The sequence below is a fragment of the Idiotropiscis lumnitzeri genome, chromosome 15 (genome assembly GCF_059441095.1).
Source record: "Idiotropiscis lumnitzeri isolate Australia: NSW breed Sydney's pygmy pipehorse chromosome 15, RoL_Ilum_1.0, whole genome shotgun sequence".
Taxonomy (NCBI): domain Eukaryota; kingdom Metazoa; phylum Chordata; class Actinopteri; order Syngnathiformes; family Syngnathidae; genus Idiotropiscis; species Idiotropiscis lumnitzeri.
In genome coordinates this window covers 5,821,486-5,834,545 of record NC_142405.1, presented here as the reverse complement: position 1 = coordinate 5,834,545, position 13,060 = coordinate 5,821,486, and the positions used below count along the sequence as shown (strand labels likewise).

The following is a 13,060-nucleotide window of genomic DNA, read 5'->3' as shown; positions in this document are numbered from 1 at the left end:
TTTTTAAAAATGTGGGCAACATGTTCATATGCGCAGCCGTTGAACTCTCACTGGCCTTAATCACGCAAACATTTTCCCAGAAATTGCCACAGAAGCTCATAATAGACAATTTATCTTGCCCTAGCGCTCTCCTGTCAAGTGTGAAATATTAATAGGGACTAATTGCTTTCAACAGAGCAGGGCGGAAAATGTGAGTGTCAGGTGTGAAATTTTGTTTCATTTTATTATTTTGGAAGCAGGAAAAAAGGAGGAAAAATGTTGATAGAGAGCAGGATACTTCCTGGTTCACAGAAAAGATGGACAGCAATGTGCGTTCTGGGATAAAAAAAAAAAGGTTTAAATTATCGAAAAAAAAAAAAAGATTTTGACGACAAATTATTTGCATGTCATTGGAAAGAGGGTGTGTAGACTTTTGGAATATTCTTGAATTTTTTTTTTTTTCCTCTGAATCATGCACTCAGTCAACTGCCAACCTCACAGTCACCTCACAACCGAGCTCCGCTAGTCTGCGCAGAATGCAAAATAAGGACAAAAATCAATAAATCAATAAATGACAAACAGGTTCTACAAGAAAGGTTGTGTTTTCCAAAGCCACTGGCGCAGTTTGCACAGGGCAAAGAAGGAAGCGCCTTTGGAGAACAAGGGCTCGGAAAGTGAAAGAAAAGAAGCAGTGAGTTGGGGGGATTTAAAAAAAAAAAGAAAAAAAAAAAAAGCACAGCAGCGCTTTGTTTTTAGAAGCTGCTTCTCTGGCTCAGTTTGTTGGCTCTTTCCTAGTTTCCACCGCTCGCTCGCTCGCTCTCTTGAAGCACATTCCACTTTCGCTCACCATTAATCTTTCCCAAGGACGAAAAACACACGAGATGCAGTCGCTCATGTGCGTCTAAACAAGAAGCGCCACGCTGCCTGCCGGCAGCCGGCGGCCGGCGTGTGCCAGCAGAGGGCCAAGAAGCTGCAAGAGTTTTACTCAACAACATCCACACGCGCCAACACATGCGACGCATTTCGCATGCTGTTGAGGACATTATTTCATGCCGTGTGACACGAGAGTTGACTTCTTCAAGCGCACTGCTCTTGACATTTGGACTCAGTCAAATGAACTCACACTGGTTTGCAAATCGAAAGTAAGCAAGTTAGAACATAAAAAAGATTCATTTGAAGAGTTTTTGTTTTGTTTTTTTGCCGCAATTAAAATAGTAGACAGCGGTTATCATTATTAACTTTTGAGATGAGCGATCAATTAAAAAAATTTTTTTCCGCCCGCTTCCTTGTTCCTTAATCAGCTCGCCTCCGGATTGGCTACATTCCGGTTCACGTCGCAATTCGTGCAGTCCTGACTTTGGAGTCATCGGCTCACCGCACATTTTTGGTCATTACGTTGTCCCGGACGCGTTTCGGATCCTTTTATCCGGACAAGTTTACACACCTGAGGCGCACAGGACAATCTTAATGTTTGAAAAGTTTAAAAAGTTCAAAGAGCTCGGTAATGAATGCATCGGCCACTGTTAGCAGCGTGTAAAGATTTGCATTTTGTAACCTTAAACGTGCGAACCCTGCAGCGCTTTTTAATGAATGTATTTCTTTGAGTTAAATCCGATGAATTCCTGGCACACAGCCAACCAACTACTTCGGCTGGATGTGGCAGCTGCCAATCATGTTGCACAAGCTGTAGAGAATTCATTTTTTTTCTCAGCGCGCAGACCGGCGGGATGGAATTCAGAGAGGAAACGCATCCCGTCACAATCTGAGAATACATTGAGTGATCCAAAACAACAAAAACGGGAGGCGGCGCCGTGCCGAGTGTGAGAATCACAGTCAGTTTGACAAGACTTTGCTTGTTTGGGCTCCGGTGCTCGGGGCAAGCGTTTTTTTCACCATTACAATTATTTGGGAGGTAAGACAGGGTCATAGTTCCGGCGTCGTTAAGGTGTGAAAGCTGTCCCAGATTTTAAAACACAAAATTCTGTCGTCGTGTGTAAGATCGCAATATCGAGGGGCGCAGAGAAAATAACGAGCTTCAAATGGACCCGGGGTCAAACACTGGGATACCTCTGATGTACGTAAAAAGGTTTGGAAGAGGACAGAACGGGAGTGTACGTTGCTAAAAGCCATCCGTCGGCAATGTGTCAAATCCAGAGCAGTCTTCCGCAAGATAAGCCCGATAAAAATAATCCCTCATTAGCCTTCACTCGGACTGAGAGCAGTGAGCTGTGGCTTTGTCGGCCCAAAGCGAGTTGTCTAACCTCATGTGAACTTTAAAAAAAAAAAAAAAAAAACAGCTGGGATGAAGAGAAGAAATAGGGGTTAGCAGCTGTTTTTAGTGCCACAAGTGAGAAGAAACGCCAACGTTTAAAATCGTCAGTGATGTCGGTCAAAACATTTTAAGATGTCAATTCAGGCACAGTGATTGGATGACAATCTTCTTTAGTTTCTCAACTGCAGACTGCCTTTGCGTTGCTGTGCTGCTGTTTTGGTTAGCAGTCCAAATGGACTCAGGAGTTAAAATCTTTCATGTCTGTGTGTGAGCAATTTGTGACTATATATGCATTTAATTTCTTGTGAGTGATATCAATTGGAAGCGTATATTTTCATCACCACTTGCCGAATGGCAACCCCCACCCCCAAAAAAAAAAAACCCATGAGGCTCCACGGATCAGAAACAAAAGATGTGCAAAAACATGATGTGTCCTCACATCACTCCGACTAATTACCTTTCCCGCTAACATGTCCATCCAGCCTAAACACAAATGATCACTGGCAGAACATAATGACAGGCTTAAACAACCCCCTGCTAAAGTGACCTTTGAACCCTGGCCTATGAACCCTAAGACTGCAGGAATGGGCCCATCGATTTCCGGCCAACAAACACCTGTTTGGGCCCACTGCTGAAAACGCACGTTAATAGGCTGAGTTGGAGTTCCACATGCGGGTATTGGAACATAACACACACACACATACGCACATGCACCCCCACGCGCGTGCACACACACACACACACACACACACACACACGGAGCTAATCCCGTCAGAGGAAGCATCTGAAGAGTCACAAGTGTCTGGTAGCTGATTAGTCATGAGCTAGTGAACGAGGAGCAGAGCAGGATATGGCCAATTTTTAACCGGCTGATCGGTTGTTTATGCATCCTGATTGGTCAAAGCTAAACCAGGATGGAAGCGTTAAAAAGGTCCTTTTAGAAAGCCGAAAATTCCAAACGAAGGGTTAAAAATAAACAGAACATTTTGAGTCCACTGAATGGCACTTATGCTGCGTTTGTGGCGGGTAAACTGCCTCCGTTCATTTTGCGTTGAAGATGAGTCAAGACGAGAACCTCGAGGGGACCGACTTGCTTAGCTGATGTGACATTTTGATTTAACAAACAAAAGTGTTACTCGCGAGTGTTGATGTTAGATGCGCACGTGTCAGGATCAGAAGACGATAAACGCCGTTAACCTCTGAAACAATGGCTGATTTCAACATAAACCGTCATTGCCACGTTGACATTAAGAGCTATGTGGAAACACGCCGTCTTGGAAGTGTCTCTATCTCCGAATGTCACAAAATAAACTAACGACATAAAAAGGGCAGTTACTTGTTCCCCATTTGATTTTTGGACGAGAAATCCAAACAAATATTTTGTGAATCTGAACTACTGCGTTTGCATAGGTTTGTAATTGCATATGGCATAGGTGTCAAACTCTGGCCGGTGGGCCAAATTTGGCCCGCAATGTAATTATATTTGGCCAGCGAGGCTATATCATATATATTTGATATAATAATAGAAACATTAAAAATGATAAGTGATTTTAAAAACTAAACATTGTATGCATTAATAAAAGCACTGATTTGAAAAAAATTCTAATAAAAAAAATTCATCTTAATTTACATTGTTTTTAAAAAATTAAATGCTGGCCCACCGATTTTTTTCGGCCCACTTTGTATTTGAGTTTGACACCCCTGCCGTATGGTGTTGCGACTCAAGTCCAATTTCGGGTTACGTTGCCTAACTAAGTCATAAAACAAGAATCCCCTGAATTCAATTTGCTCACTATTTGTTGTGAAAGCAATCGTCAAAGGGCAACAGGATCCGATAATTTGCGCAGCTTGAGCGCCTTCCTTCCTCAGGCTCGAGGAAAAGCGCCTCGACTTCTGCCAAAAGTCACTCGCAGCGCCGCAGCAGTCGCGACTTGGCGAGCGCCAGCGTGCTTTGTTCGAGGGGAGTCGTGTGCCAGCGCGAGCCGATCGCCTCAGCGCAGTGCGAACGCCGCCACCGCGTTAAACAAACATAAACAGGGGTGACCGCTTGGGGCGGGCCGACGCCGCGTGCCTGCGTGGGCGCCTGCCAGCCCGGGCTGCGGCCCGCAAATGGGTGCAACCGGCAGCCCAAAGTGCTAGCGGCCAACCCGAGTGGATTTCTTCGGATCAGTGGAAAGTTTGCATCAGTGCGCGCAAGAACACAATTGCAGCTCGGGGAAGGCAGTAATTCAGCCGACCCCCACACTAATGTAGCCATTACTTGCCGAGCGACCGCAAGCTAAATGTATCCTCCGTGCATAGCAGAAAATAGCATAACTGTGGGGAGCGAGAGGGGAAAGAAGATGATAGAAAAACACACATTGTATGTGGAAGCCCAAGATGAAGCACAAAGATGGATGGAGAACAGAAAACCCGAGTCACCAAAGAAGGAAACGACTTAATAGAGACCAAAGAATAAATCATTACAAAAAAAAAAAAGGAAGATGAAGCATTTCTGAAAAGGAGTAAAGCAGACAGAAGACTCAATGGGGGTGGAGTGGGGGTCTCTCAAGTTCTACCGCTGCATACTTTCCATCTTAAGAGATATAATTTACAGAAAGCAAGCGAAGGTCAGAAGCAGGCAAGACGCTGCCAACTCCATTTCAGCAGCCAGGACGCATTCCCTCCTTCCTGATTTCCTTTCGCTCCGTCTCTCCTTCTTTCTGGCCGTCATCGGCCTGTAACCTTTCGTCTCGCTATCTCATCCGTCAATCTAGAAGGGACTTTGCCGCTTTTCACATCAGGAGGCGCTTGCGTCTGCAGCTGCAAGCTACCAGGGCCACGTGTCTTTTGACGGTCATGCTTTTTGCAGAGTGCGCTTGGAAGGCAGCTGCAGGCCTAACACCTCATATTTATGGAGGGAAAGTTAGGAAATAAAAAAAAAGGGGAGGGCAGCAGAAAATGAGTATAGCAGCAAAGGGGTCAGAACAATCTCGCATTTTGAAGATGTCTTTTTCTGTCTCTTGGGTTCTAAAATTTGACACAGGGGTCGGACCAGGCAGATGGATGGAGTGTTTTGGTAGCCTCACTTCATCCGAGAAAATAAATTTAATTTGAAATGAATGCATCAGAACAAAATTTGAAAAAACTGTATTTAAAAAATAAAACATGAACAGGGTTCATTCATTTAATTTTTTTTCAAATTCGGCGGGCCGGATTAAAACGTTTCACGGGCCGCATGTGGCCCCCGGGCCGTAGTTTGCCCACGCTTGTTCTCCAGGGTTAAGAACTCGCAAGAAGGCTACAAAAGACAAGGCATTTTGTCCCTAAAGATACAATTCTTTTCTATCCAACAATCTAGAAAAATCGTTTACTTTCAAACTCAACTAAACGAACAAAGGGTGTCTTCAACTAATGGCGGGAAAAAAATATCCGAATCAATGTCACGCCCTCACGAAGCGCAGCTCCTTTAAGTGGTAGGCCAAATACGAGAAAGTAAAACAAGTGAATGTCACAGAAAGTCTCGAAAAGGATTAAAAAAAATAATAATAATGGCTGATAATCGGACAGACTCGCAAGAAGTCGAGTCGCGGCGTCATTTCTTAGTGAACTGGGTGAGGTCAGAAGTTGTGCGTTGCGGCAGCGCTCGCAGTTGTTATTGTGAAGAAGACAAAGATGGTCAGGAAGCGTGAAGACAATGTCGGCCATCTCACACGTGCGCGGCTGTGGAAATCGTTTCTTGCGACTCGTCCAGCAAGCTCGTGTTGTTCCAGTTGAGTGCGACAGAAAAGAAAATTCCCCCTCAGGGCAGAAGCTTGGGAAAGTGTGGAAGAAAAGCGCAGCAGTTTTCCACCTTTGTCCGCTTCAGTTGCTTGAGGAACAAGTGGACGCTTCAATATTTTCCTGCGACGGGGACCTCCTGCCTTGTCCGTGCCGGTCTTGCGTTCAAAAGTTTAGCGAAGGACCTTTGTGGAAAAGTTGGTCTTTCACCCTCTCTTAGAGAGTTGACCTTTATTAACGGCATGCAGGAGAATGCAGCAGAAAATGAAAACTGCAGGACACGCAACAGAAAGAGGAACAATGCTGCTTTCAAAGAATAAAAAAAAAAAATTTAAAGCAAAATTCATACGCGCCGTCTATCCAGACAAGCATCACCTATGTCATGCCTGAATGCATCACTTGCCAGATTCCCTTTTTTGTCACCACGAAAGATGATAAATATTGTTTGGACATTTGTCTATAACGCAAGCGTGTCCTCACATGTGCGTATAAAAGACGTTAAGTGCATGGAACTGACCATTCTCAATTGCCTGAAGCGATGCAGGCTTTGCGCCTCACGGTCGGGCTGCATTTTAAGACACACCTGTGCCTCCACGCCGGATGACGGAACACCCCCCCCCACGCCGCCCCACCCCCATGTAAGAAGGATAATGTCATTGCAAAGCTGGTTGCCCCCGCATGTCTCGAGGAAGCGGGAGGCGAGCGCAATAGGTTTAATGGATGAACAGGTCGACAAACGCCATGGTGACAATTCGGGACTCGTCTTAACACGTTAGCCTGACAAGCGTAGTTTTAGGGAAAGCACAAGAAATGTAACAAAGAACTGATTGTCTCGCTTCAAGCTCTGTTTGACAACTTTGTCCTGAAGTACACACGTAAAAACGGCAACACCGTTACGTCGGTATCTGGATTGATCATTTGAAAATATGTTAAAAATGACGGGCCTTTATGCTATTAGGCCAGTGTTTCTCAACTAGAGGGGGGGGGCGTGGTGCGATGGGGAACATGCATTTTTTTCCACCGTACTACAATAAAGTGTAATTGCACATCCACTCCACTAGTTGGCAGTGGCGCTCTCCTTGCAAGCATTAACTCTACGGTGTAGGTTTGTTTTGCAACGAAAATGCTATTATTTTTAGTTGCGGCGGAGAGAGGGTGTTGGGGTGGGGCCGCGAATTGTTTTCTTCTTGCAAGGGGGGGCGTGGCAGAAAAATAATTGAGAAGCACTGTATTAGGCGAACAACACAAATGCACAGACGTGCAGAACACTGATGCTACCCGTTCTGCTCAATGGCATTGCCAGATGTAAACGCAGACATCCGGCAAACGTATCTTTTATTTTTTTTTAGATTTTCATTCTTGCGCGCTGTTACTGTCCACTCGGCTGCTGTAAAATCTGAAGTTTCCCCCCCACAAACGATTGCACCAGCGCCCTCACGTACTTCCGATGTCACCACTGACACAACTTTGCCATTTTTCTATCTGACCATTTTCCCGCTGTCGTGAATGGAGCAGGAAATTAACCGGAACCTAATTTGCTAATCATTCGAGAAATCGGAATTCGTCCATATATGATAAACACCGCTTCCCTCGTAACCAAGTTAAAGAAGTTAAGGAGAAAACAGCAACAGAACAATACAAGGCTTACACCTCCACAAACCCGAGTCCTTTTGTCCAACCGGTTGGTCCCATTGGGGGGGGGGTGGCCCTCCACCCCCGACCATTGCACAAAAACGTCCACACAATTGCCGGCTGACTAATTGACCTGACTGAAATAACGTTTAGGTGGCTTCATACAGAGTTGACGTTTGAGCAGAAAAATCTCAGCTGCAGTCCCAAGCCAAAGGGTCCTCAACCTTTTCTTCTCTCCTCTTCCACTCCCAACTTGCTTTTGCACAATAGGACAATTCATTTCCCCGCCACCACGACATGCCCAACACTCCCACTGTCTGCATTTCCACGAACGTTTTAATCTGCTTAAGGGCCAAGTGCACTTGCGTTGGACAAGTACGGGCACACGGAGACGACAAGAAGGAGCGCAAGGAGGCCCATGCAGGTGCAAGGCAGCTTTTGTTGTCAAAACATTTCCTGACGGATGAGAGAAATTTGACAGGCAGCAATTTGGCTTTACCAAAAACTCACACGATGAGTACGAATCACCAGAAAAATGAAGCCGGAATTCACCATTTTTTTTTCAGATGTGCAAAGACTGAGGATCCGTATATCAGGTCAAATCAACTGGAGACTAAACCACAATCAGAGGCAAGATGCTACGCTCATGACAATTGGAAGTCGCATTCAGAAGAAGCCGAGGCGGGGGGTGGGGGGCGAGTTGGGCGGAAACAACCTACTAACGCAAAACACACTTCTCTCTCTCCACCGTTGAAATAATTTTTTCCCCCTCTCCCGCTCCACAGTGAAGCGTATCATCCTGATTTAATAGAGCACTTCACGTGCTCCGTTTTGTGAAGGGGGCAAAGAGTGTCACGCTCTTGTAAAAACACATCTGGAGTGTCAAGCACGAGTATGAGGATATACTTGAATTAAATGGCACCGAAAAAGATTGGAGACGCTGGAGTGACGAGACGATGAGGAGCGAATGGGAGTCGGAATTTTGCCTGTCGTCTGGCAACGTGGCTCCGGCGGCGTCCTCGCAAGGGCATCCGCTCAAGTCCTCGCATCGCATAGCCATGTGTTTGCGATGAACGGCCCGGCGCTGTTTGCACTTAAGGCTCGGCTCGCAATCCCCTGCCAACCTCGCTCGCGTCTTCATCACAACGATCGGCTACTGGCGCGTTTCCCTCCGGGGGAAGGTGATCGTGCCAAAATTCAAGTGGGAAGGCCTCAAACGCAGGGAACGCTTCTGTATGTGGAAAAAGGTCCAAGATGCCAGAGCTAGCACATTTGATTTGATAAATCGCAAAAAAAAAAAAATCCCCATAAGTTGACCAAAGCAATAATCTGCAGCTGCAGCTATTTTTATTTTTGATTTTTTGTGCAGGACGGAAAGTTGGCCGGATGGTCTCCAAAAGTCATCTGGGCTTTGAGCGACTACCTTAACCGCATTATGACGTACGTCCTCGACCGCCACATCTTTTTGACAGATCATCATCCGCCACTTTCGTCTGCTTACGCTTCAAAATCCAAACCACAAAAGACATTCAAGTGAAGGTGAATGGAAGAAAAGATGGAGGAGGTCGGAAGGAAGAAAAGATGAAGAAAGACTTTTTTTTTTCTCCCCCATTTTCCTGCTGTGGCAAGTTCACACAAAAAAAGGTCTTTCTAATCCCCGGAGTGCTGAGCGCATACCTGCGGGATGAAACCAAAAGCCTCTGTGAATTATATTAAATATCCCGTGCCAAACGCTCGACATACTTCCATGTGTGAGTGTTTGCTTTTTTTTTTTGGGACTCCATTAGGTTTTGTACTCAAAGGAAATTTCAAATAGAATTCCGGATAGCGGGAAATCGGCAAATCTTGAAATCAACTGGTGTGGAAAGACAACACGGAGGAAAAAAAAAAGCGAAAAAGGACTATCGGTGTCGGCATATGTGCCGTTTTGGTTTGACTTTTGACTTTCTAAGACATTATTTTAGCGAAGGTGTTAGGGCGAACTAAAACCCGACATTTTATAAAACTAGTTACTCTCATTGAATTTTTTTTTTTTTTAATCCAAAATGGCCTCCAATATTTATTTTATTTATATATAAAATAAATATAATATCATAACAAATATAAAAAATACTAATTCTATAATTTTATATCTAATTTTATATCTAATTTTAAATTTAATTAGATATAATTTTATATATAATTTTATATATAATCTTATATATATATATATATATATATATATATATTTTTTTTTTTAACAATAAATACTTCATAGATTCATGTCAACAGCAGATGAAGAAGATATTCTCATTGACATCCCTTTTTTTTCTGGTCTGGCGTCCCTCGGTTCCAATTTCATCCCAAATTTCAACACCAAATGACTAACAGATTGCGGCCCTTCATGTTTGATCTTCCAGAACACGGTGTTCAGGTTCTCTAACAGAGTTGAAGTTGCCAAGTGGATCACCTGAGGACTCGCATTTTGGCCTTTCTCCACCTCCGCTTTTGAGCAACCTCGCATCCACGTTTATGTCAGACGAAAGAAAACAAAAGGCAGCAAGGTCAAACCTATAGTCCAAGCGTTGTGTGTTTTTGCCTTTTAGTGTGCTTTGGTTAGCCACGCCGCAGCTGCACCTAATCCCCCACAGGAAAGCCTTCATCTGGGACTGATTTTCAGAGCGCCTGGGCTCCGATCGAAGAAAGGGCCGAGTGTTCCCTGCCTCTCCTCGATCCGTTTGATTAAAGGGGAGGGAGCCTGGCTAAATTACACCCGATGACTCGGCCCGGCGCTCAGGCACGACTCCGTTAGAAAAACATACAGAAATAGAATGAACGGCTTGCACGAGGCAAAAAAGGTTTTTTTTTTGCTTCAGCTAAGCACGGTCGTCAAGACTTTTTGAAAGTGGTTTTGCAGCAGCTCAATAAATGCGCACGGCACACATTTGTCTGTTGATGACGGATTCAGTTCTCACTCAAGGTGGTGTCCATGTGAAAGACTGGTGACCAATGTTGGGTGGAATCTGCCCTTCGCCTGAATTTGCTTTGATAGCGCGCACACTACCCTCAACCGGATTAAAAATGGCCAATAAAAAAAATGGATTGACATCATGTGTTTGTATAAAATAATAATAATAATTAATAAATAAATAAATTAATTTAAAAAAAAAAGATGTTGCATTGTTCTCAGAACTGGTGTGATGGTGACCCAGTTTCAATGCAAGTAAAAAAAAAATCCAAAATAAAAAAAATAAAAAAATCACCAGATTTGACTGTTTCCAAAATTGCATATATAATGCAATAATAAAGTCAACAACCTCACTGAGTTTTGACGCAAAAAAAGGTTATTTAAAAGACGAAGAAGACGATGACGAAGACGCAACTTTTGTCACGTAAAATATAGGATTAAAAATGCGCATTAACAAACCTTTGGCTACAATGCGATTCAGGATTCAACTTCGAGTTTTAGATTTTAAGATAAAAAGATTATCATGCTCGTCCACTGCCTCCGTTTTGCCTTAATTGCTTCCAAAAACACAATTAATCAACAATCAATCTGGCAAAATTGATATTTTCGACTCAGCTAATCCCTTCTGATTTTTTTCAATATACTGTAGCGCTAATTTGTTTCAGATATGTGCCGTTTGTAATCATATGCAGCACTGCAAGTCAACATTACCCCGCCACAGTCTTGATTTCATCTCCAAGCCCCTCCAACCCAACATTACCCCTTCATTATTCTCCGTTTCAAATGATTCCACCCACAGCCCAAATCTACTGGCAGGGCCTCTCCAAGTTTGTGGCAAGCCAATGAAAACAGTCCTACCGAAAACTGTGGACAGACAACGCTAACTTGATACAACCCAGCCTGCTGCTCCAATTACAACCCATGTTTACCGCAGCCCTTTTAATTAGGAACAGGCAAGAAAAAAAAAGAAAACTCTCCTTATGTGGACTTTGTGCCTAAAAATGACAGGGAGGAAATGCTGCACCGTGCATGTTTGACTTTAAGCATCCTCGGCTGCGCGCACACGCACAAATAGAAACACACGCATGCACACAACGGCATGGTTTAATTTCATGGAGCGCGCAGATGAATGGAAACAAAGTCTCTCTTTGATGGGCGCATTTGTCGACACATGCGCTGAGGCCACGCTGAACACAAACAAAATTACTCATGGTGTAACCCGTCATGATAACATTCAAAGAACAACCAACCAAGCGACCACAGGGAACCCGAGGACAAGCCGGTGAAAAGCGTCTACTGGAGTCGCACGTGCACAAGACATCGTCATTGCAACCGCAGATTTGTTTACGCAACAGTAAGAGATGCTCAAAGATGATGAATAATTGTGAAATTCCAGACCGAGCAAGTGTTTATATGTACAAGCACATTTTTTGGAATGACATAAAGCAATATCCAACATCCATTTTCTCGATCGCTTGTCCTCATTAGAGCGGCGGGTGAGCTGGAGTCTATCCCGGCTGACTTTGAACGTCAGGCCGTTTAAATCGTGGCGAGGGAAGAGCCAGCCCAGGCTAACGAAAAACCCCGTGATGTTTTAGATTTGCAGTCAAAGTCAACTCAAACTCCCACCGATCAGTGTCATATTAAAAAACACGCAACGTCTCTATAAACAAAAGATTTTTCGGAAAATGCCACATTCCTTCGGCCCTCGGCAGCCACGTTTGGAAAAATTAACGCAGCGACTGCGACGGCGAGAGCGGTGAGGTGTCAAAGTGCCCGCTGCGGTCTCGCCACCCCGTTGTAGTGTTTCTGAATAGGACGTGTTCAGACAACAGGTCCACATTGCTGTCTTACAGCGCCAGAGAGCGTTCCGAGTGTGACGAGAACCTCCACGCACGCATAGCGCGCACAGGTTGCGTGCTAAGACATTTAAGAGCGAGGCGTCATGACAGTGACTTATGAGGAGCGACCACCGCGGGTTGCACGCCTGTACGTCACTCACCCGCTGGATGTGCCGAAGGTCTGAAAGCTCACAGAAGAAGTCAAGTTCCTGCTGTCCCAAAGCCTCACTTCTCGGTTACGCATCTAAAAACAGAACACAGCTCATTTACTTGGGAAGCAGTGCGCGTGTATCAAGTTTGTCATTTGTCGCAAATGCAAACGGAACAGAGGTGGGGGAGACTTTTGTACTCAACATTTGATCTTTAAAATGAACAGATTATTTTGAGCTCAAATGCACTTGCAAAACTCTTTATTTTGGACGTATATTACGTGACGAGCGGATTTTGGGCTGTTTTACTGCCGCTTCTCCTCCCTCCTTCCCCACTTCTTTGCTTTCGTGAGCCTGTCGCTGCGGAGGATTCAGCATTGAGCAACCGGGACTACCTGCGGCTCGAGTTATCGTGAGCCTTTTCAATCAATTTGCATAACAACCGAGCCGCGGAAACATTTCGGGAAGGCAAATGAGCAAA

At 44.6% G+C, this 13,060-nt stretch overlaps 1 protein-coding gene across 1 annotated transcript in view; it reads right to left on the bottom strand.

The window, feature by feature from the left end:
• coro7 (coronin 7) overlaps positions 1 to 13,060 on the bottom strand; it is a 66,055-nt gene that overhangs the window by 37,102 nt on the left and 15,893 nt on the right. The window contains exon 9 of the mRNA XM_088317039.1: positions 12,592 to 12,674. Coding sequence (XP_088173165.1) covers positions 12,592 to 12,674 — 83 coding nt within the window. The remainder of the gene's footprint in view (positions 1 to 12,591; positions 12,675 to 13,060) is intronic.